General features: G+C 47.0%; 1 protein-coding gene across 4 annotated transcripts in view; it reads right to left on the bottom strand.

The window, feature by feature from the left end:
- The window catches only part of Adam19 (a disintegrin and metallopeptidase domain 19 (meltrin beta)), a 92,846-nt gene extending 69,780 nt beyond the window's left edge, over positions 1–23,066 (bottom strand). For 2 of the 4 annotated variants that reach the window (NM_001291891.1, NM_009616.4), the window contains exons 1-3: positions 21,358–21,584; positions 16,560–16,645; positions 12,486–12,556 (exon numbers count right to left, since the gene is read on the bottom strand). Coding sequence is in view for 2 of the 4 variants with exons in the window: in NM_009616.4 (NP_033746.1) it covers positions 12,486–12,556; positions 16,560–16,645; positions 21,358–21,454 (254 nt within the window). In the remaining 2 variants the exon portion in view is untranslated. Of the gene's footprint in view, positions 1–12,485; positions 12,557–16,559; positions 16,646–21,357; positions 21,611–23,024 lie in introns of those variants that run through there. The other 2 variants (NM_001291890.1, XM_030245480.1) reach the window with 2 other exon arrangements.
- Between the last annotated feature and the right edge of the window lie 1,544 nt (positions 23,067–24,610).

Here is a 24,610-nt window from a genome sequence, read left to right as displayed (position 1 = left end):
ACTGCGACTAGCTATGGTATGGATAAGGAAACAGAGGTTAGAGAACTTGGCAAAGCCTACGCCTTGTCTTGTTTCCTCATCCTACTGCTGTGATTAAAAAAAAAATACACCCCTGGAAAAGCAACTTAAGGGAGAATTAAGAATTTATTTTAGCCTACAGTGCATGGGTATGTCCATCATGGTGGGGAATCCAGAGCAGGGGGACTTGATGCCACCGGTCACGTCACATTCAAGTAATAAACTGTCTCCATCATAAGAAAGCTAAGGGCTATGAATGCATATCACTGCTCAGCTTCTCCTCTACAAACATAGCTCACAGCGAACGGTGCCGTCCATGGTGGGTGGCCTTTCCACCCCAGTACAATCAAGATAATTCCCCATAGGCATGGTCAGAGTCCTGTCTTTTAGGTGACTCTAGACTCTGTCAAGCTGATAATACTAGCCTTCACACCTTCTACAGACAAGAGGAGCCAGGCTCTGGTCCATACCAGTCTGAATTATCCCTATCACATTACATGGACATTCTAGTTCCAGTCAAGGCTTGGGAAGAGAGAAGGTGGTAATTTGAATGAGAATGGTCTCCACAGGCTCATAGATTTGAGTGTTTTGTTCCCAGTTAGCAGAACTGTTAGGGAAGGATTAGGAGGCGTGGCCTTGTTGGAGGAGGTGTGTCACTGGGGTAGGCTTTGAGGTTTTAGAAGCCCATCCCTGGCTCTGGTTTTCTTTTCTCTGCCTGCAGCCTAACGTTCCGATGTGAGCTCTTAGCTACTGCTCCAGAGCCATTGCCCGCCTGCCCGCCCTGCAAACTCAAATCCCCTACATAAGGAGTATGGAGTAACCCTCTGAGGCTGTGGGCAAGCTTCCAATTAAATACTTCCTTTTAATAAGTTGCCTTGGACACGGTGTTTTACCACAGAAGGGGAACCGTAACTGAGACACGAAGAAAGGAAAAGACACAGTGAAGATGCTAGGCACAGTGTTAACCAAGAAATGTTCAAAGCACACTAAGTCAGAGAGGCACAACGGTTCAGTGGTTAAGAGGCTTGGACTTTGGGGTGGGAGCAACAGTTTACTCAGGAAAGTGCTGGACAAACGTGAAGACCTGAGTTCGGTTCCCAGAAACCATGCTTTTAACATGCACACATGGGGGCAGAGGTTTGCAACCCCAGTGCTAGGGAGGAAGAAACATCTGGATGCCTGGGCACCTCTGGCATACTTGCCGAGCTCCAAAACACAGACCTGACTCAAAAGAACAAGATGCATAGCTCCAGAGGAACAACACCCACAGTTGGCTTGTGGCTTCTATACATCCTGCATTAATGTGCACAAATATGAATCTGTATACACACATAAATACATACACAGAGAGAGAGAGAGAGAGAGAGTGTGTGGGGGTGGGGGCAGAGGGAACTGACAGAGAGACAGAAACAAACCAGCAGGCAGATAGACAGAATGACTGACTGACTGACTGACTGACTGACTGACTTAGACCAATTTGGACTTTGGACTCAAACAGACCAGACTCACATTTATCTCTACCTCTCACCCTGGTGAACTTGAAAACATAATATTTCAGAGACCCCTTTTGCAAACAGACTAGCATAGGTCCCTATATCTCATACAGTGACTGTGATAATGGCACTAACCAGCTATGTAAAGGCTGCAGACCAGACCGGTTACGTCCATTTGCAGTGAGGAGTGTTACTGCTGTCACCATTATTAACATCCAACCACCATCCCTAGTTACCCTCCCCCCTAAGTTCTTTAGCAGAGTGGACTCTTATCAAGAGACGGTTCCCAGAACTTAAGAAAGACTTGACAGGTAACAAACACACAGGTTTCTCAATATGTTTTGTGCTTCTCATTTTCTCAGTGGTAATGCCTTGCATCATCAAGATTTTCAGAAAAGATGTTCTAGAAGGAAGTGGTAGATAAAGGCTTGAAAACCCAGCTACCTGGAAGGCTGATGTAGGAGCAGTCAGTCAAGGGCATTCTGGACAACTTAGTAGAAAAACCTGTCTGAAAAATGAAAAGTAAAAAAAGAAAGCTAAAGACATAGCTCAGTGGATGAGTGCTGGGCTAGCAGATGAGGCTCTCAGTTTAGTTCCCAGTAACACACACACATAACCACACAGACACACACACATACATATACACACAGACACACACACACACACACAGACACACACACACATACCACATATACACACATATACACACACACACATACACACACATATACACACATATACACACACACACATACACACACATACACACACATACACACACATACATACACATACACACATACACACACATATACACACATATACACACACATACACACATATACACACACATACAAACATATACACACATACATACACATATACACACACACATACACACACATATACACACACACATACACACATAACACACATACACACATAACACACATACACACATACATACACACACATACATACACATATACACACACACATACACACATACATACACATACACACACATACATACACATACATACACACACATACACACACATACATACACATACATACATATACACATACACATAGAGAGAAAGACAGAGACAGACTGACAGACACAGAGACACGAGAGAGAGAGAGAGAGAGAGAGAGAGAGAGAGAGAGAGAGAGAGGGAGAGGGGGAGGGATAGGGAGAGGGAGAGAGGGAGAGAGAAACAAATCTTTATTTTTTAAAATTAAATTAACACAGGAGAGTGGAGTAATGTCTCCATGAGTTAAGAGTACTGGCTGTCCTTCCCAGAATCCACATGGTGCTTCGCAACTGTCTATAGTTCTGGCTCCAGGGCATCTGACACCTTCTTCTAGCCTCCACGGGCACCATGTACACACGTGGTGCACAGACTTAGATGCATGCAAAACACCCATACACATAAAGCACAGTAACAAAGTCATTTTAAAATAAATTTAACACATACTGAAAACCTACTTGACACATGACAGACACTGACTAGAGGGATACAGCCCAGCATCTCTAAGCCATAAACACGTTCGTGTTTGTGTTTTGGGTTCAGTGGCTTAAGACCACAGAAGCTTTTCTTCGCCCCAGCCCTGGAGGCCAAAAGAATAAAATCAGCATTACTGTGCCAAAGATCCAGGCTTCAACAGTCTCCACCTCTGCCAGCAGCGGTGGATGTCACCGTTCTCAGCTCATTCATGCATGCGTCACTTATGCTCTGTGTATGTGGTCCCACCACCCTCTCCTGCCTGCGATCAAATCCCTCTCTGCCTTAAAAGCAGAGCCTCCTGGGAGTAGTGGCGCACGCCTTTAAACCCAGCACTTGGGAGGCAGAAGCAGGAGAATTTCTGAGTTCGAGGCCAGCCTGGTCTACAGAGAGTTCCAGGATAGCCAGGGCTACACAGAGAAACCCTGTCTCGAAAAACCAAAAAAAAAAAAAAAAAAAAAAAAAAGCAGAGCCTCTGGGGCTCAGTGTCAACACACTTGGTCATTTCCATTTTGGAGGCTATCTGACACCCTGGTTGACTGTGCAGGGCGTGACTTCAAGAGAGCACTCGCAATTATTAATACCGAGACCAGCTCTGAACAATCGACCCCAAAAAGGTATTGTTTCCAGTCATTTGGAAAAGATGTAGTCCACCCAGGCTGCTGCAACAAAATACCACAAGCAGAGAGGCTTATAACCAACAGAAATGAATGTCTCACGATTCTAGAATAGCTCGTATCGGCCAAGAGCCACTGTGCTAAGTAGATGTTGATTTTAGCTGCACTTTCACATAGCAAGTGTGTTCTAGCTTCCTGGGGGCTCTTAGAAGGCCGCTTAACTCAAGCCATGAAGGGCAGAGACAGCATGACCCAATCACCTTATAAAACCATGCCTAACATATCCCCTTTCAGTACATGGGCTTGAAAGAGACATAAACCCCCAGCCCATGGCAATCAGACAGCCTGCTATTGAGCAAGTGTGGCTGAGAATAGTCTGACTCGCACGGAGATCCTATCAGACACTGACATTCCATTTGCTCTACCATGTCAGGGCTTCTGCACATGGGAACTGTAAGATGTAATAAATCTGTCTCCAAGCTGCAGTGGGAAACTACAACTCAAACAGAACTTCCAGGTCACGCTAGGGCAAGGCCTAACAGCACTCCGCATTCATATTAACGCATGCATCCATTCATCGCCTTGGATGGAGTAGGCCTGGTTCTGTTCTCCGTATTTCCCACCCAAAAATACGTCTGCGGAAATTTTCAGATAGCCACAGGCAGCTCTCATTAAATTCTGTTCTCCCCACCCAGCCACTCAGCTGCTTCCTTGGCACCAAGTCTCACAGGATTAACTGCAGGGACCCGGGAGCCCAGCTGCACACAGGCTTTGCAAAAACATTTGGAATACCTGAGATCTGCCAAATACTTGGTTAAAGTACGCTATCCTTTAATTTCTTGGGCCATGTGTATTTTAAGTGAAATGTAATCCATATGCCTGTGACTCATTTTAATGCAACTCAGCAAAGCAAGGTCTCCTAAGGGCACTGGGTCGCCAGCTAAGCCTTTCCCAGCGTCTCTTTGACCCAGGAAATTGAATTTTGCCAACAACCAATAGAATTTCTGACCAGATGAAATTTCTGACCAGACAGGGCCAAAGTGAGGTGTCCTTGACTCTAGGTAAGATGTTGAAATCTGTCCCCACCTGAGAAGGTGCTGGGATGAAGCGCGGGGGCAGGAGTGCCGTCCTGTTTGAACTGGCTGAATGTTTCTAAGAGAATTCCATGGAAGAAAGACAAACCTGAGAATGAGAGGCAGTGAGTAATTTGAGTTGTCTGCTGAAGAGCACCCTCTGCCTGGTGATTCGCCATGCATCTGCCCCTCTGTCATTAAACGATCCAACTAGGGCTAAGGGGAAAGGGAGGCTGGTAACAAGTGGCTGTGGACTGATATGGTGGCAGCTCATTAGATGTGATCTCCTTAGATGGGAAGGAGAGGGCAGAGGCTTGTCATGAGTTTGGTGACATCCTGGGCTATCGAGTAAGACCCAGTCTTTAGAAAACAAAGAGAAGGAAGGAAGGGAGGGAGGGAGGGAGGGAGGGAGGGAGGGACAGAGGGGAGAGAGAGAGAGAGAGAGAGAGAGAGAGAGAGAGAGAGAGAGAGAGGCAAAAACAAAACAATTCAGAAATGACTTAATTTTCTAAGCTGACTCTAAAGTTTCAGGACAATAAAACCATCCTCCTATCTATAATAGCTGAGCTAGGAAGAAAGCTTATTGTCAAAAGTCATAGTGAATAGTAAGACTCTTAAAACTCTAACCCATCAAAAGTTATAATGGGTAGTTAAACCCCTAAGCTCCACATGCCTGAGTTCTGCCTTAGTATTGACAGCATAAACCAGCCCAGAGAGCCATTGTTATTGAGGAGCCTCCACCTTAAGATCAAAGGACCTCTCTCTCTGTCTTTCTTCTTCCCCTAGTCCCCCTTTTTTTTTCTTAGTTTTTCAAAGTTTCTTTGTGACATCCTAGAACTTGCGCTGTAGACCAGGCTGGCCCTGAACTCACTGAGATGGGCCTGCCTCTGCCTCATGCAACACCAATGGTATGGGCGGCCACCACCTGCCACATCCCTTCTCGAGACCAATTCTAAACATCGCTAGGATTTGGACTCAAGTCCGCAGAGTAGCCTCAAGCGAGAAGAGTCAGCCTCGGGGTGTGCTCAGGGGACAAGTGGCGAGGACACGGCCACAGCACAGATAGTGCTGACACTGTTCCTCCTTCGTTGGTTGGTGACATCCTGGTTGTTTTTGAGACAGGGTCTCATATAGCCCAGTTGTGCTCAACCTCAGAGTGTATTCGAGGATGGCCTTGAGCAGCTGACCCTCCCTCCTCCACCTCTCAGTGCTGGGATTGCAGGCGTGCACCACCAGGGCTAAGTTATATCCTGCAGGGAGGGAATTGAATCCAGGGCCTCGCTCACGCATGCTAGCCAAGTACTCGGACTGAGCTCCATCCCCGGTCCTCATTGCTGTTGAAGGTGACCTTGTAATACAGTGATTTTTGCCCCCTGGTTCAGCTCTGTCTTAGAATCAGCTTGAACAAGTTAGTGGAGTTTCTCTTAGAAAAGGTTGCCGCGGGGCAAGAGAACTAGAGTCCACAGCCCCCAGGAGTCTGTCTCCTAAGATGACTTCAGCACAAGAAAAGTGTCTCTAATTGAACAGCACATAAGGCTTGTCAGACACGGCCCCTAGGTTAATGGCAGTCCTCAGAACAGGGGGGCGAGTCACAGAGGAAAAAATATTATGGATGTATGCCACCAAATTACAGGCTGTGACTAGGAGCCTGTAATTTCCATCCTGTAATCCTCCCTTCTCTTCTTTCTGCCGCCTCAACTGGTGAGACCTAAGCTAACAGTTCACCCCAACTTCAAGGACATGGTTGGAGACCGTTTCTTTGCATCCTGCTGTAGACTCTTTTGGGGGGAGGGGCTCTCCTGAAGCAGGAACTTCGCATTGCCACGCAGACAGCGTCCTTTAAATAGGTAACACAGGAAGGCTCTTGAAGCCCAACTTGAACAAAAATCTCATTTTACAGATGAGAAGTTTGAAGCTCAGGAGGGGGCGCTGGTGTGTTCGTCAACTCTAAGTTACTTCTATGAGCTTAGGACTATGTCCACCAGACGGGATGCCTGGGTGACAAGGGACTGACTGTCTCCTAACAACTGTGCAGCAGTCCAAAGGTCTGTAGCTTGTATATGTTAGATATTATAGTAAATAACATTATAATGCTGTCCTGAGACTGAGCAGAATAGTTTTCATGACACTCATGTGTATACAATAAATTTAACAGAATAGAATAGGTTTATACGGGTAAAAACCTATTTTCTGGAGGCTGTAGCTATGCCTTACAGGCTAAGAGCATTGGCTGTTCTTCCAGAGGACCTGGCTTCTATTCCTAGCACCCACATGGTAGATCACAACCATATGTAACTCCAGTTCCAGGGGATTTGATACCACTGAGAGCACCAGGTATGCACATGGTGATCATATATACATGCAGGAAAAATACCCATGCGCAAGAAATAAATATAAATTTCTTTTTAATCTTTTTTTTTCTTCCCCAGCTACCCTAGACGTCTGTATCAGATTCCCTGAGACTGCATGTTGACAGGATCTACGCTCTCATAGGCACAAGAAAGGTCTAGAAAATCCCCCATCAGACAGCAGTGAGCTCTACTGCTTTCTTTGCTTGGCACTGCTATGTGTTCTATACTGAACATGCCCCACTTGTGCAATTTGCAAACAGTGGAGCAAGAAATGATAATAGTTGCCCTTTACTGAGTGTGCAGTACAAGGTAGACACTGGGTTAGGTCCTTTATACACACGCAGCATCTCAGCCTCCCCACGCTTTGAGATGCAGGACTGTGATTATAGTCCTGGGCGAAGGGACTGAGACTTAAAGGGAGAGAATGTAGGTGCTGAATGGTAAGGTCAGCATCTAAATGCGAGCCACAACGTGAAGCCACATGCTCATTTTCTCACAGGGCCATATCTGTTTTGCCAGCGCTCCACAGAAAAGGAGCTATGACCCGCTTGTCCTGAGCGGCTTCAAACTGGAGAAAAAGTAGGCCCTGGCTCTGACTCCGCTAAAGCTCCGCCCGCCACGTCCCATCTCCTGACCCCTCCTTCCCCCACCCCACCCCCACCCCAGCTCCTCTGCCCGCACCATTCTTGGCTATGATTTCTCCATGTGTGAATTCCATTAAGGACCCGCTCACTGCTATTTCGGGCCGTGCATTAGCACGAGGACTTTAAATCGATGGGGAAAAAGCCAGACACCTCAGAGTGATGAAAAACAAATTTCAATATCCTTCCCCTCACCATTGTCTCAGAAACCCTTGTCTGTGGCTCCCGGGAGACCAGAGAATCCAATGAACAGAGAAGTGGGATAGGGATGCTAAAATCCTCGTAATCTACAGGACCTCTGAACTTGACTGTTCCCTCCTTGAAACTCTCCCACAGCTGTCTCCACAGCTCACTCCTTTAGTTCTCTGCTCAGATTTCCCATGATCATTTCTGACTGCTGTTCATCAACATCGGCTCCCTCCCACCCCCCACCACCCCCACCACCCCCACCACCCCCGCTCTTCCTGAGCCCAGTGTTTTGCTTCCTGTATACAATTCTCATTATTTGATATCCTGTACACTATCCGTTCACTCCCTGTATCCCTTCTGACTCTAGCAAGAGCTGCAGGCTGGCAGAACTCTTTTCCCCACAGCTCAACTCGAGTCCAGGGACCTACCCTGGTGCCCAGAACGTCACAGTTCACGTGAAAACAGACAGGGAGAGCAGAGGCATCCACCAAGAGCTGAAACGAACAAGGCTTGGGAAGTTTCTGAGCACGGACCTAGATTCCTTCCATACCACCAGAAGGTAGAAATGTTAACATAGTAACTTGAAAACTCAGAAAAATCCCCTCTCCTCAGCCCAGAGCTGTTTTGAGTCTGGGCTTGGCGGCCTGTGAAGGAGAGGACGTGGGGAAAAATAGCCACACCAGGAAGTGCAGTGCAGTTGGAGTGAATTCAGTTCGGCAACACGTGTGCAAAAACAAAAAGCCCAATTTGGATGAGAAAAGCAGGAAGTCCTTCCCCAGGGACACCTGGTGAGATCATGCTGTTTGGCTGTGCCACTTCCACTCCAGGCTGCGGTAGGCTAAAGGAGGCCAGGAACCATATCTCCACGGGCCTCCCTGGGAGTTGGTGGAGGCCATGGGCAGACAATGGGTGGCACCTATGAAAAACCCCTAGCAGTTCAGTAGGTATGTTAAAGATCAGGACAAGCCGGGCGTGGCGGCGCCCGCCTTTAATCCCAGCACTTGGGAGGCAGAGGCAGGTGAATTTCTGAGTTCGAGGCCAGCCTGGTCTTTAGAGTGAGTTCCAGGACAGCCAGGACTATACAGAGAAACCCTGTCTCGAAAAACAAAAACAAAAAAACAAAAAAAAAACAAAAAAGAAAGAAAGAAAGAAAGAAAGAAAGAAAGAAAAGAAAAGGAAAGGAAAGGAAAGGAAAGGAAAGAAAAGAAAAGAAAAGAAAAGAAAAGAAAAGAAAAGAAAAGAAAAGAAAAGAAAAGAAAAGAAAAGAAAAAAAAATCACGACTCACGACAGGGCCTGCTCAGTGAAGCTTTGCCTTCCGGAGTTCAGTCCTAGAATCCATGTTAACAATAACAATAAAGGCCAGGCAGGTGCTTGTCATCGCAAAGATGAGGAAGGGGAAACAGGCAGATTCCTGGTGCTCTTTGGCAAGCCAGACTAGCCAAATGAGTGAACTCCAGGCCAATGAGAGAGTTTCTTTCTTTCTTTCTTTCTTTCTTTCTTTCTTTCTTTCTTTCTTTCTTTCTTTCTTTCTTTCTTTCTTTCCTTCCTTCCTTCCTTCCTTTCTTTCTTTCTTTCTTTTGGTTTTTTGTTTGTTTGGTTGGTTGGTTGGTTGTTTTTTTTGTTTTGTTTTGTTTTTTTATTTTTTTATTTTTTTTTTCGAGACAGGGATTCTCTGTGTAGCCCTGGCTGTCCTGGAGCTCACTTTGTAGACCAGGCTGGCCTCGAACTCAGAAATCTGCCTGCCTCTGCCTCCCGAGTGCTGGGATTAAAGGCGTACGCCACCACACCCAGGGAGCTCTTGTTTCAAAATAAAGTAGGCAGCATTCCTGAAGGGTGACAGTTGAGGCTATCCCCTGACCTCTGAGCAGACATATCCATATTCAAACCTGTTCTCTCTCTCTCTCTCTCTCTCTCTCACACACACACACACACACACAGATACAAATACACACAGAGACACATACACAACACACACAGACACAAATTAAAAAGAAATTTTTTAAAAAATCACTATATTGACAACTCCACGTGCTCACATTCTACGCTTTGCCCACTCGGCCCATCCCTCACAAGCACCCCATGAGGCAGCCATCACTACTCTCCTCTCAGATTTCCTCAGCTTGCCCTACCTAGGTCACATGCTACAACTCCACATCCAAGCCAAGAACACAACTGACTTCCACTCGCCCTCTTCATACACTTGCTGGGTGACTTTAGACAAGTGTCTCTCCCTTTCTGTGATGAAGTTTCTGTACTTGTGCACGAGACCACAGCACTCAGGAGTCCCTAGTGCAGTGGTTCTCAACCTTCCTAGTGCTGCGACCCTTTCATACAGCTCCTCTCCCTCCCCACAACCATAGATGATTTTCATGGCTCCTTCATAACTGTAGTTTTGCTACTGTTATGAATCCTCAATGTAAAATTTCTGGTGACAGGTTTGCCAAGAAAGAGGTTTTGAGCCACAGATTGGAAGCTCTTGTTCTAAAGAAATCTTCCTAGCCTAACTTCCTGTGATCTTCTACAGAAGTCCCAACACAGAAGGAAAGGACAAGGGTCCCTCCTTAGCTGATTCAGCTAAGGCTCGGCCCCTGAACGTATCATCAATTCAGTGGACTTGGGGAAGAGCGAGGGTTAAATAGGACAGACACGGACAGCAGTCAGGAGCAGGGAAGCAGCTACTCAACAGAGCCAGTAAGGCACCAAACAGATCCCTAAGAGAAGCCAAGCGCAAACTAGCCCTCCCTGAGCCTTGGAGGAGCACAGCATCACAGTCAAAGTGATGCCCTGAGCAAGGAGGCGCTTCCCACACTGGGTAGCTATCCCCGGGGAAGAGAAGGAAAGAAACCATTCAGCAAACCAATAAAAGGCTGGTTTTGCTCTGGGAGAGGGGAGCCAAAATGGCAGTGATGTCTATCTTTTTGGGAGTGCTGAAATGAAAGCCAGCGGCAGAGGGAAGAGAAAGGGACAGAACTCTGTGTTATGTAGCAATTTCCTCCATAATAAACCCCATGCTCTTTTAAGACACAGGGTGCTTACTCCAGAATGTGTTAAAACATTCCATTCTGCTGGGAAGCTCATTAAACTCAGAAAGTAAACAATAAACAACCCAGGGCTTCAAGGAAGTTCCTGAAGATGACCAGAATCACTAGACCCCTCCCTCCTCAACAATATATAAGCAGTAAGGACTACCTCCTTCCCTGAGGCTCAGTCTAGTCAACCCAAACCCAGCCCAGCCCCTTGGACCAGGCTCACACCACCAGAGCTGCCTGCAAGCCATGCAGTGAACCTCAGGCTTCTAGCTTTCATGAGTTGTTACCCATGCTGGGTGGGCCTTGGTGAGGCTGCTATCTTTTGAGTCACTTCTGTACCCATAGGTAACCCTTCACCCCTATTACTGTAAGCAATCCCAATAAAAATTACTGGTTCACAAATTTGGACTTTGGTGGCATCCTTACTTGGGCCTGTCACTGGCAAACAGATGTTCGTCCACATCTCCATAGAGTAGTGGCACAAAACACCCTGTCCCTGCACCAGCTGCCCTCTCACAGCACTGGGGACTTCTCTGCAAGTGTCCAACGAGCCCAAATTTGGAATAAATCCTTCTTCTCCCATTCCACCAAAGCCAGGCAGCCATTCCCACTGGTTTGGATGGGGAAGGCCTTGCTCTAGCCCCTTCTTGGCAACGAAGCTTTCATTACTCATCAGCTTCCAGGGTGTTTTGGAGGCTGCCAAGAGCAGACGGGCAACTCTCCAAACCAAGCATCCTTATCTACAATGTCAATGTGGACGATAAAAAGTGGGACCATTGGTGGGGAAATTATAAAAGCCTTCAGAGTCCCTAGCCAAGTAGGAGGAGCTCTGGGAGGCCAGGTGACTGGGGCTGACGGCAGAATGGGCAGTCAATCAATGGACACAGCTGGGCAGGGTCATCTATTCAACCCTGCACCCATGAATTGAGACAGTTATGCCGGAAGGCGAATCAATGCGGAGATATTTCTGAACTAGGCCGACGCCCAGCATGAATGAGATTAGGGAAAAGCTGAACCCGAGGAAGCCAGGCGGCTTCAAGCAATGCACTTCTCAGCAGAATCTTGGGTAGATGCAAGAATCAGGGTCAGAGGTGCCAAATCCCTGCCCAGCCTGCTGCTTCTCCCGTCTCCCTCTAATCGCCTTCATTTCCTGCCATACACTGAGCGGGAGCTAGGACAGCAGCAGCTGCCTCCAGTCCCTTCCCGCCCTTAGACACACACACACACACACACACACACACACACACACACACACATTCGGCCCCAGTGAACTCCACGATGCACCGGAAACACAGCCTAAGGAAATCCAAGCAGGATGTGAAGTATCCCGCCAATCTCCCAGCAGTCAAAAGACCAAGGAAAAGCTCTCTCTTGGCAAGAGGCCCTGCAAAGGGACCAAGGATGTCGAGCTTGGGGCAGGGAGCGGGGTGGAGGCTGGGGGGGTGTGGTGTGGGGGGGCACACCACTAAACTTCTTCCTTTCCAACTGGGACACCTGGGTCAGACTGGCATCAAATGTGAGTTCATTGTTCTGTGTCAGACAAAAGAAGGGAGAAACCCACTTACTCGTTCTTCTCCAGGTCTAGGATCAGCTCTCGCCCTTCAGCCATGACCCTGAGCTCTGCTCTGAGTGGATGCTAAAAACAACAATAAAAACGTGTCAGTTCCTGGAAGCAGGGACCCAGGCTCCCAGGGCCCCAGCACCGGATCTGACATGGTGCCAGCACAGGGATCCTCCGGAAGCCAGCGAGGAAAGGTCACCAGCCTTTCCAGCGTGAAGTGACCTCAGTCCCCAAACAACCCGAATCTTCCCCATCTGCTTTCTCCCAGAAGCAGAGGAGAGACAGACACTCAAGCTGAGGTCCAAGGCTGAGCAGGTGTACTGCAGTCTTATGAAGGTTCTCAGAAGTAAATTCCCTGGAGAGTCAGACCCTGGATCAGTGTGTGTACAGGATGTCACCTGTAATTGTGGGACCCTGGACCGTCACCCAGCCTCCCTACATCTCTCTTTACTCTTCTATGAGATGGTATGGTAATAACCAACCTTCTGAGGATCCTTAAGGACTAGAGGAACAAATAAATGAAGGTAAATGATGTATCACAGTGCCTAGTTCAAAGGAAGCTGTCAATCTTACACTGGCTATCATCTTTAAAAAAACACCCAAGTGAGTTCTTTTATATTTTGCTTTCTTTTATTTGGGCCTCAATTTGGACACTCCAATCATCAAAGGGGTGGTAGCTAAAGCCTCACAAATTAGAGTTGTATAGTAAGTCGAGTCAGATGTATCTTACACATAAGCAGTTTGTCAATGGCCAAACACACCATACACCCAGCACAGATCATCTAAAACATGCAAATGGCCAATAAACCTGAAGAGCAGTGCTGAGCATCATCAGTAAGCACTGTCCTCTCTCATGGAGGGAGGGAGGGAGGGAGGGAGAGAGAGAGAGAGAGAGAGAGAGAGAGAGAGAGAGAGAGAGAGAGAGTATTTTAAAAAAGAGGATAGCCTAAGAAAAATCAAAAGTGACATAGTCCATTTAAAACTGTGAATCGCAGTGCTGTGTGGAACATACTTTAAAATGGTCACCCTGAGATCCTCTGTCTGAAAAATTTAACTGGAACCATTTGAAAAATAATTTGACAACATGGACCAAAATTTAAAAAAATCTTTAAGCTAACTATGGCAATATAAGGAGCCAGTGACACTTCCTACATCCTTCTTCTTTTTCTGTATAAGTGTGGACTGTGCGAGATACCCAGGACCTCAGGCAAGCTCAGTACAAACTGAGCCACACCCACAGCCCAATCACATTCGTTCTCTTAACCCCTGCTCCACTCATCCCCAACTGGGATCTTGGCTTCAGACTTCAAGACCACCAAAGCCTCAGATGAGATAAGAACATTCCAGTCAGGTACCTGGTCCAATACCCAGTTAATCCTGTTGCCTCATCTTAAGAGGGGGCATTCGATATTCAGGAGGCAGGGAGACAGATGGGTGCCCAGGCACTCCCTTCCCTAATTCTGAAGCACTAATTCGGCAAGTGGCTGGTGGCTCCCACTTGTGGTTTTGCCCTGGGGACTTTTGGAGTGAGAGCCCTGCCCAGTCACATTGAGAATCAAGGACGCACAGCCCCTGTGGGCATTTGAGCACATGACTACAGAAGTCAAACAAGTCCTTACCCTGGCCTGAAGGTGGCACCCATGTGACGGGCCACACGGAAAAAAGAATCTTGGCACTGAGCAAGTGATACCATGTGCCCCCCACAGAGACATTACTTGACACATGAGAGCTAATATTTATTTTTATTTAGGTGATCCAAAAGTACTTCTCTCTGTTTCTGGAGTGTGCTCAGACACAGAGGTTTAAAATCAGATGTTCCCTGTTTCTAGGGAACAGATCCAGCACAACACAACAGTGAAACTGCATTTCTCAGCTCTCCGGAGCTTCCCTGTCCAGCTCGCCTACGGACAGCTTCCCTCCTGGAACTCCAACAGGGCCTGAGGAAGCACTGGAAGGTGACCCCAATGCTCACACGTCCCTGAGAGACCCCCAAATCCCTTCTGTTGAGGGCAAAATTAAACAGCTACACACCATCTGGGACAAGCTTGTCCTGTGTATATGCATCATCCTCAAAAATCTCTATTAGACTTCATATACAGTCAGTGTCTAAGCGATGTCTAATAAATCAATGAATTATTCAGATGCAAATAAGAATCAGAGTAAACTAACACACTCCTCTCCCTCTCTCTCTCTCTCTCTCTCTCCCTCTCTCTCTCTCTCTCTCTCTCTCTCTCTCCCTCTCTCCATATATTTATAGTGCCAGGCACTGGGCTGCTGATCCTTGTAGAATACAATGAGCCACATTCTGAGTAGACAATGGCTGGGAACAATGACAGGATCTGGTCCTCCGCTTTGTTTCTCGGATCCTTCCTGAGGATGCCCAACATCCAACATCTGGAGGTAACAAAGGAACCTCTATAAAAAGGATCATATCCATTCTTCGGCAATAATGGTAGTGGATGAAATATACAAGACCTTACACTTAAAAAAAATAATCTGCCTGAGAACGGCCATCCATTAATTTGTCTAGCATTTCCTTAAGGCTATTTTCAGCCTTTCCTACTTTAGGATGAAATGAGTTCATGATTTTTTTTTCTTTGCTTTTCGGGTAAAATGTTCCCAACTTTTATTGTCCTGCTTTTAAGTTCTCTTACTAAGCCCAAGCGGTGAACTTGGGGGACATGTCTGCATGACTCTACAGTCACTTAAGGAATTCTGGGTGTTTCTCATCTGTTTATCTTTCCAGATTCCAGGGCCACAATTGTCTGAAGTCTTTCCTGACACTTCCTTCCCTGGCTTTAATCTTGCTCCTATCTGTTGCCCAATAAACCACAGGCCATTTGGCCCCTAAGAGATCATAGAAACGAGTCCTTCAAAGTGGGCACAGTGCTTATCCATGCAGTGCTAGGACTGGGAAGGTGAAGCAGCATAGTCTCCACTTAGAGGCCAGAGTAGGACACATAAAAGGTCCCGCTGAAAAAGAAAGTTAGCCCTTCTCCACATCTCTGTTCCTCTTTATTCCCACTAAAACTGGATTTGTAAATGAGGAAGCTCAAGTAAAGTAGAAAGTCACATAAGACGTTACTGTCACGCAACTACCATATTTCCCTTTTGAGAACATCCTCAATATGAGTCTGCTTGGTGGACCATGTTCTGACTGTCTTGGCAACATCTGTGTATTTTGCTACTGCTCTGGGCCAAGGAATCAGGAAGATATTTTGAGATATATAACCTAATCCTAGCTCCCTATCTTGCCTCTTATTAACAAAAAATAAAAATAAAAAAAGAAAAGAGAAAAAGAAAATCGCTGGGTACCCATGACACACAGTGTGATCTTTGCATTTTCGAAATGGAAGCAGGTAGATTAAGATTTACATACAGGTCAGCCTAAGCTACACTGGAGACTGCCTCAAAAGAGAACTGGGCTCGGCACATGATGACACCCTAGACTATGCCTTCAAGCCTAGATCCAGGAGATGGAGACAGGATTTCAGAGAACCTGTCTCAGAAAACAGAAAGACAGAAAAACCAAAAAAAGAAAAAGTCCAATCAAGATCTATGGCAAATTCACACATTTGCACGTAATCTGTGTATTTCTAAAAGACTCTGTGTGTGTGTGTGTGTGTGTGTGTGTGTGTGTGTGTGTGTGTGTAGGGGTGTGTGTGTGTGTGTGTGTATGTGTGTGTGTAGGGGTGTGTGTGTGTGTGTGTGTGTGTGTGTGTGTGTGTGTGCACACATGAGTGTTTTGCCTACATATATGTATGAGCACCATATGCATGCCCGGTGCCCTCAGAGGCATCTCCTGGAACTGGAGTTACAGATGATTGTGAACCATCCTCTGGATGCTTGGACCTGAACCCCAGTTCTATCAAGAACAGCAAGTGCTCTTAACTGCTAAACCATCTCTCCAGCCCAGTTCGTGTGTTACTGTGAATTTTCATTTCCTCAACTACAAGGGCTTGGGAATGGGTCTACGAGTTCGTCATAGAGTGAAGGAAAGTCCCCGCTAAGATATCCTAAGTTGACACAGCTAGAGGAACTGTCATTCCTGCTTCTCCAAGGAGCTTGGACATCTTACCTTTCCTCTCCCAGGGCTTTCTGAAGTCCGCCACTGAGGTATTATGAGTTCATGCTGTAGCGGAGGGCTACCTTCTTGGCTTCCTCCTGCCAACACAAGACAACATAACCATAAGAAAACCCAACCTCCACATCTCGGGCACTCAGGAGCAGGCATGGTGTTCAGAAGCCCAAGTGGTGCTCCAAAGCACTTCTGAGGCAGTCATTGCTTCCTGGAAAATGCTCCTCCCAGTGGTCTCAGAAGACCTGCTGGGCGCCACTGGGCCTTGGTGACAAAGTGATAAAGGCTAGGCAAACAAGGTCTGTGTCCCCCGTGAAGAGTCAGGAAATAAGCAAAGATTCTCAGGTGCTACTTAACAGCCCTGGGGGGGGTGGGGGGGGGGAATAATAAGATTGTGCCACAGGATAAAGGGAAGCTGGCAGGGTTCCTGTTTTAAACAGGATGGCCAGTGTGATGATGTTTAAGACCTGAGGGACCAGAGGAAGCCATTTATGCAAAAATCTGGGGAAGAGTAAAGAGTGTCAACTGTAGACGTGGGCCCGGGCTCGCTAAGGCACACGCAGGAAGGAGAAATAGCCTACAAAGTCAGGGGACATTGGTAAATATGCTAAGCAAGGGTGGGTAACTCAGAGGATGTTGGTAAGAAATATATATGCTAAGTGAGACGGCTGTGGTTGTAATAACATAGAGGCATGAGCAGGGTCTGGGTTTCATTACCTGGAAGGTTTTGATGTCTTTAGAGAAAAAAAAAAAGCCCCACAAGAGCAGTATGATCTGTATTGGTTTTGTTTTTGTTTTGAAAGGTGACCCTGCCTGCTGGGAGAATAGGGAGTAGGGGACAAGGACAGAGGAGAAGCAGAAAGGGTGGCAGCAAAGCTAGGGGGCGCACCGGAGCTCTGGTGAGAGAAGATGTGGCTCTAACTTGGATAGCATCCTGGAAGGTGATGATGTGGTGAGGTGCTGAGGAGATGCAGAAGGGTGTGAGCTCAGGTTTGTTACCAAAGAGCTTTAATTTCCCCCTTGGAAGTGACACTCACCTCCCTGGGAGGGCCAGAGGTAAAGGTGACTTCTTCGCCTCCCAACCATTACCATTCACTTGCAAATTGTTAACCTTAACTTAACCTTCCAAGTGTTGAATTCGAAGTTATATTTCACTTCCTTAGTTCCAAACCTTCTCACCTCCAGTTTTTTTCTTATCCTACACACCTGGGTTCTATCAAGAACAGCAAGTGCTCTTAACTGCTAAACCATCTCTCCAGCCTCAGTTCCTGTCAGTGTTGCTGTGAATTTTCATTTCCTCAACTAAAAGGGCTTGGGAATGGGTTGCTGTGAATTTTCATTTCCTCAACTAAAAGGGCTTGGGAATGGGTCTATGAGTTTGTCGTAGAGTGAAGGAAATTCCCCATTAAGATATCCCGAGTTGACATAGTGGGACTGATAGAGGTAGGCAGCAAATTCCTGAGAAAAGAAGCCTAAGCCACAGAAGAGCCATGTTCAAGAATGGAAGACCTCAACACTACTTACAGGTCATCTTTTTTTAAAAAAATATTTATTTATTTATTTATTTATTTATTATATGTAAGTACACTGTAGCTGTCTTCAGACACTCGAGAAGAGAGCATCAGATTTCGTTACAGATGGTTGTGAGCCACCATGTGGTTGCTGGGATTTGAACTCAGGACCTTTGGAAGAGCAGTCGGCAATCTTAACCGCTGAGCCATCTCACCAGCCCTACAGGTCATCTTTTAAAAGATAAGAATTTCCTGATCCCTAAGCAAATTACATCTCTGAAACTGAGTAGATCTGAAGACTCCCAGAGATGTCACCAAGGAACCCTGTGTTCTGTTCCTTCTAACTCAGCCTCATCAACCGCAGGAGGGATTAAAAGATGACTGAGCTTTTGTGGCAAACATCTGTAATTCCAGCAAGACAACTAGAGGTCTAAGGCCATCTTGGCTATCTAGAGATCTCTGAGACAGCATCCACCTACACAGCATCCTGTCCCAGAGAAGAATTAAATTAAAAAAAAAAAAAAAAGGTTCTGCCAGGCATGGTGGCACACGCCTTTAATCCCAGCACTTGAGAGGCAGAGGCAGGCGGATTTCTGAGTTTGAGGCCAGCCTGGTCTACAAAGTGAGTTCCAGGACAGCCAGGGCTACACAGAGAAACCCTGTCTCGAAAAGCCCCCCCCCCAAAAAAAAAATTTTAAAAAAAGGTAGCTGGAGCCAGGCAGTGGTGGCGCAGGCCTTCAATTCCAGTACTCAGGAGGCAGAGGTAGGAAGATCTCCGAGTTAAAGGGAGCCTGGTCTACAGACCTAGTTCCTGGACAGCCAAGGATACATAAAGAAACCTTGTCTCAAACAAACAACATTCCAAAACCCAAACCCCAAAACAAACAAAAAAGTGTTGGATTACCACTGATTAAATTCCTTTTCAAAAATATGATATATTTGCAATCAAAATGTATCCTTAAAAAAAGTCTTATTGGTTTTGTTTACACTGGTACAAATCAGAAGAGATAGATACATTTACATTATTTACCCAAAACATCCTGAGTTCTTAACCCTATGCTACTACGCTAGGTGCTTAATGTTCATGAGGGAACAAGTGAGACATAGTCCTCTACAGAGACTGATGGATCTAGACTCTTAAACAAAAGGAGCTGTACAGGATAGAAGAGAACGACAAAAGGTCTCGGATGGTGAAAAGCACTGAGGGCAATCTCTTTACACACAGTCCAGTTTAAGTACACGTAAGGCAACGTAACTGGAGAAGGGTTGCTCACAACTTGAAAATAAGGCCAGAGCACGTGGGATCAAGCTTTCAGTGTCAGACCTGGAGCGTCACTTAACAAAGGGTAAGAGAATGTTATCTCTGGCTCACTTGTTTGCTTTCGGTGGGATGGCCTGTATTCGGTGAAGTTTAACATTAACTGCACGCCTGTGACAGACAAAGATGCAAGTGACTTCAGGAATAGGAGAGGGAGAACCAACAACTGCTTGATTCTGTCTCACCCAAAGGAATTCCCTATGCCACTCCCTGTATCACCGGGGATATTGTTTATGTTGATATTGATTATGTTGGTATTGATTATGTTGATATTGATTATGTTGATGCTTTTGACCAGCTTTAGCAGCTGCTTTGGCCACTTCATAAATGAAAGAAAAAAAAATCTTCGTCACATTTGTATAAGAGCCAGGAGTTTAACTTTGAGGAAATTATATTTCTGTGGTCTCTTGGTAGAACTTAGAGCCATTAAAATCATAGTTTTGGGAGATGTCATGATTTGGGAAGCACCTTTTAAAGTGTATGAATGGTACGATTCCAGATTCATCAGTATATAGTCATAGAAGGACAGGAAGGGGGAAAGGAAAATATTAATAGCAACTGCTCATTTGGGGATCATGGGTCACTTTACAACTCGTAGATTTTGCTTTCTCCCCGGGTCTGCAGTCACTCTACCTCACTGACTGTTCTCAAGGCCTCCAGATCCCGTGAAGTTTACTTTCCTGTCTTTCTTCTGTGCAAATGGTAGGCTGGAAAATCAGACTCGAACAGGACCTGGCTCCCTCTTCCCCGAGGAACCCCACACCCCAACAAAAGGAAGAGCCTTCTCCTATCCAAGGCAAAGGAGCTGGAGCGTTGAGTGGAGGAAACCCTCGGGTCAGGTTCTTGCAGGGATGGGGCGGGGGCTGCAGCCTGCCCAGCCCGTACACTAGGGCGTCGTTAGCTTGATTTAAAAACGCTGACGGTTGGTACAGCAAGCACCCGCGACCGTCTGGAGTCAGCCCAGCTCTCCAGCTGCCTCAGAGCTAAGGCTAAATAAGCTCTCCCGGGTCAAGATGACAGAAGCCAGGCATTGCCCCTCCGGGACCGTCCCTTCCGCGAAATCCTATGAGAACCTCTGAGGGATGCGGCCCGGGAGGGAGCGGTGCCTGGGAAAACAGTTGTGAGAAATAGGCATTATCCAGCGTCCAAACTGGAAGCGTGGAGCCCATTCCATTTTCTTCACATGAAAACTGAGGCCAAGAGGAGATAGGCATTGGGTGAGGTGGAAAGAAAGCTCCGGTTTCCAGTATCAGATCTTCAATGTGGGGCGTACTTATACACACCTGGGTTTTTGTTAGTGAACTTCAGCTTACGATCTGCATAATGGGTGCGCATGGTTCTTTTATGGTCTTTCAGAGATGCTAAGTGTACAGGCAGAGATAACCAGTAAACCACCCTACCCTAATCTCTCGGAAACCTTTGATTTTCTATCCCACTGGTATGCTTTTGACACCACCACCCCCCCGCCCCCAGCAAGATCCAGGGAGTGGTTCCCTCGCCGATTCGGGATAGGATGCTTGGGGTGCTCCTCTGGGGATGCTCTGGGGTTGCTAGAGCAGCGGGCGCAAAATAGCGATGAGAGAGAGGCAGAGCGGAGACGAGCAACCTCAAGAAAAACAGCAAAGATAGGAAGAGCAGCGGAAAGAGAAGCCCAAAGTAAGAAAACACGGGGAGATGAAGAAAGGAAGGCAAGCAAAGAGAGAGAGAGAGAGAGAGAGAGAGAGAGAGAGAGACTTACTGCTTTCTGATTGCAGTGAGCGCACTAGCTCCACGACCTCCCGTGGCTCACCACAAGAGAACAAAGCCTGGGCTCCTAGGCTTGGGGGTGGCGATACTCACACCCGGGGAGTGGCGGAGTCCGCAGGGATAGCGGTCATGGAGCTGCCGGCATGCAAGAGCGACTCTCAGACCCTCAGTCATCACCACCACCCCTAGTCGCCTCAGAACCCATCTGCGCGCTGCCACTTACTTGTGGTCCATCCCGGCTCGCACGCCGCCAGCGGCCAATGTAGCTGCAGAGCGAGAGCCAGCAAGCAGAACCGGGCGACGCCCGCGCGCCCGGGCATGATAGCAACGGCCCTCTCACTGTCCGCAATCACACATCCCCTGCCATTGCCTGCCCCCGGCCTAGCGGCGGCGGAGGTTTTCAAGCAAACGCCGGCCTAAAAGCCACCCAGCCCACATCCCAGACGCTCCGCCCCTAGCCCCTCAGGGCTCTGCCTGGAATGGGAGGAGGGGAGGCGCCACGCGGAGGAGGGGGTTGGTGGTGGCTGGAGGGACAGCAGTGGGAGGAGCGAGGGAAGCCCCCCGGGAGCATCGCTGACTCAGGTGAAGGACACCCAGGGGAAGGGATGATCCGAATTTCTGAAGTAATCAACCATTCTTGAGGCCTGGGAGATTACAGGACTGGGGTTGAAAGTGTTAAACACACACACACACACACACACACACACACACACACACACACACACACACTTCTGCCCCACTGTAGCTAGTTTACTCTATCCCGCTTTATGCTAAGTACTTTGGGTGACCAAGACAACTCTTTGTAGCTCTACCTTCCAGGATTGACTACTCTTGGAGTCAGGCTGTGAAAGAGTTAATTCCAAGGGACTGAAATGAGTGCTAAAAGAACTTGTTTTCCTATCGGGACTCCAATCTGGGCCTTTAGTCCAGGCCTTCTGACACGGGAGGTGGGGGGTGGAGGGGGTGGGGTTGCAGATCCAGCATCCCAGAGGACAGGGCTTCTGTACTCCAGAAACAGAACACCAAGCCCAAGAAACAGTCTAGACAGGATTACAGAGAAGGAGGGAAGCCTTGGGCTGTATAGGTTGGGGACAGGAGAGAGCAGAATTTGGGATGGTTAGGGTTTAGGATGCAATGGAAGATGAAGCCCACAAATGATGGCTATCACTAAGAAAATTACAGTAGCAGACACTTAGGACTTAGCTTTTATTGACATTCCGTACGTGCTAGGGCCTCTGATAGTTGATCTTGTCATGAGTCCGCTGTGGACTGGAAATGTGTCTCAGCTGGTGGAATGCTTGTCATGCACTCATGAAGCCCTGGGTTCCATCCCCAGGACCTCGTAATTCCAGGAGTGTGGTGCACCACTGTGATCCCAGCACTTATGGGGCAGAGGCTGGAGGATCCAAAGTTCAAGGTTAATCTCTGCTACGTGGTGAATTTGAGGCTAATCTGGACTCCATTGACACAGTGTAGAATAACAGTGATAATTAGGCGACCATCTGGAGGGGGTAGGTATTGGCTTCATCTCTATCTCCCCTCTGGGGGAGGGGAATCAAACCAGAAAAGCATTAAGTCCCCTCACCAAAGGTCACAAAGCTAATGTCTGGGTTTCACTTAGAGTCTGTATATTTGCTATTACAAAGCCTGGTGCAACATGCCTTAGTTGATGAATGAAGAACAGAAAAAAGAGATAGCCAGAAATAATCTGTATAGGGTTGGTTAGCAAAACTCCAAGGGAGAGGAGGCTCTGGAAGGGGAGTCTCGCACCTACATTTGTCAGTTCCTTTCCCCATCCCCCACCCCCAAAACCAGGCCAGGAACTCTCAAAACCAATGCACCGTGAGTCTGCAAGGCTCTCACAGAGGGAAGGGATCAAACCATTCTTACCATTGGTGTGGACAGGAACTGTGTGAGTTCTCTCCATCTGCTGTAATGGAAAAGCAGATAGTGGCTTAGAGAGTTGCCTTTCTCACCCCCAGGCGGCAAGGGGTGTGACTGGTCTGAGGCATTAAAGACTCATTTGTCAGTCCTGGAAAGCTGGAGTGTCAAGCCCCACGTGTCACCAGGTCAGATTCTGATAAACTCTTCTATTCGTTTGTAAACAACTGTGTCTTCACCTGGCCCTGTCCATACAAGTATAGGGAGCGAGCTCCGGGGTTTTCTGAGGAAGCCTGTGCTATGTATGAGCCCATCCTCACGGACTCTAGCCTAATTATCTCCTTGTGGGTACCATCTTCTTGTACAGTCACACCAAGGCTTGGGTTCCAACATATGAATGGGGGGGGGGGTAATTTAGTCCTTCACTGTCATGCATGTCATTTGCTATCACCATAGAAATGGTCTAAGGCTGGGCGTGGTGGTGCATGCCTTTAATCCAAGCACTTGGGAGGCAGAAGCAGGAGAATTTCTGAGTTCGAGGTCAGCCTGGTCTACAGAGTGAGTTCCAGGACAGTCAGGGCTACACAGAGAAACCCTGTCTCGAAAAACCAAAAAAAAAAAAAAAAAAAAAAAAGAAAGAAGATGAGTCTTGTCATACGTTGAGAAAATTCCATTTGCTGACAATGATTTGCTGTGTATTTAATGACCATGTGCCCTTAGATACTTAGAGGGGAAGGGGCCCAGCCAAGTGGCTCAGCAGGTCAAGGCACTGACCTCCAAGATTGATGACTGAGTTTGATACACACATGGGGAAGGGGAGCAGAGAGAGAGAGAGAGAGAGAGAGAGAGAGAGAGAGAGAGAATTTTAAAAATGTAATTTCTTAAGAATTAAAAATTGAGAGTAAGCCGGACAGTGGTGGCGCATGCTTTTAATCCCAGGACTTGGGAGGCAGAGGCAGATGGATTTCTGAGTTCGAGGCCAGCCTGGTCTACAGAGTGAGTTCCAGGACAGCTAGAGCTACACAGAGAAACTGTGTCTCAAAAACCTCAAAGAAAAAAAAAATTGAGAGTAAAAACCTGTGAGGAACTGGCCAAGCAAGCAGGTATGTGTTTGGAGCCTGAAGTCAAGCACACCTTTTCTCACCTTTCACAACATGTAAGAAAGACAGCTCTCACTGCAAGGCGTTGGACGCAGCATAAATTGAAGAATTTGAGTCACAAGACAGACCTCAGGGTTTCCTGGAGCAACTTTTCCTCTAGTTTCTGAGGTGCTGTTATGAACGATTCAGAAAAAAAAAAAAAAACCATAGCATGCATGCAACTGCAAAATGCACCTCTTTCCTTTAAGCTACCAACACGCCTGGGAACACAGTGGCCACTGCTTAGAAAATAAAATGAAATGTACTGAGAAATATAAAAGAGTAGATGAAAAGGTGGGGATACAGTGTTCCTAGAAAGGAAGTCTTTTTTTTCTTCCCCTGAAGCAGGGTCTCATTATCCCAGGCTGGCCTCAAACTTGCTAAGTAGCTGAAGATGGCATTAATCTTCTTCTTCTTTTTCTTTCTTAGATTTATTTATTTATTTATTTACTTGTA

Source organism: Mus musculus, chromosome 11 (assembly GCF_000001635.26).
Source record: "Mus musculus strain C57BL/6J chromosome 11, GRCm38.p6 C57BL/6J".
Taxonomy (NCBI): domain Eukaryota; kingdom Metazoa; phylum Chordata; class Mammalia; order Rodentia; family Muridae; genus Mus; species Mus musculus.
This window is presented reverse-complemented; position numbering and strand designations above follow the sequence as displayed.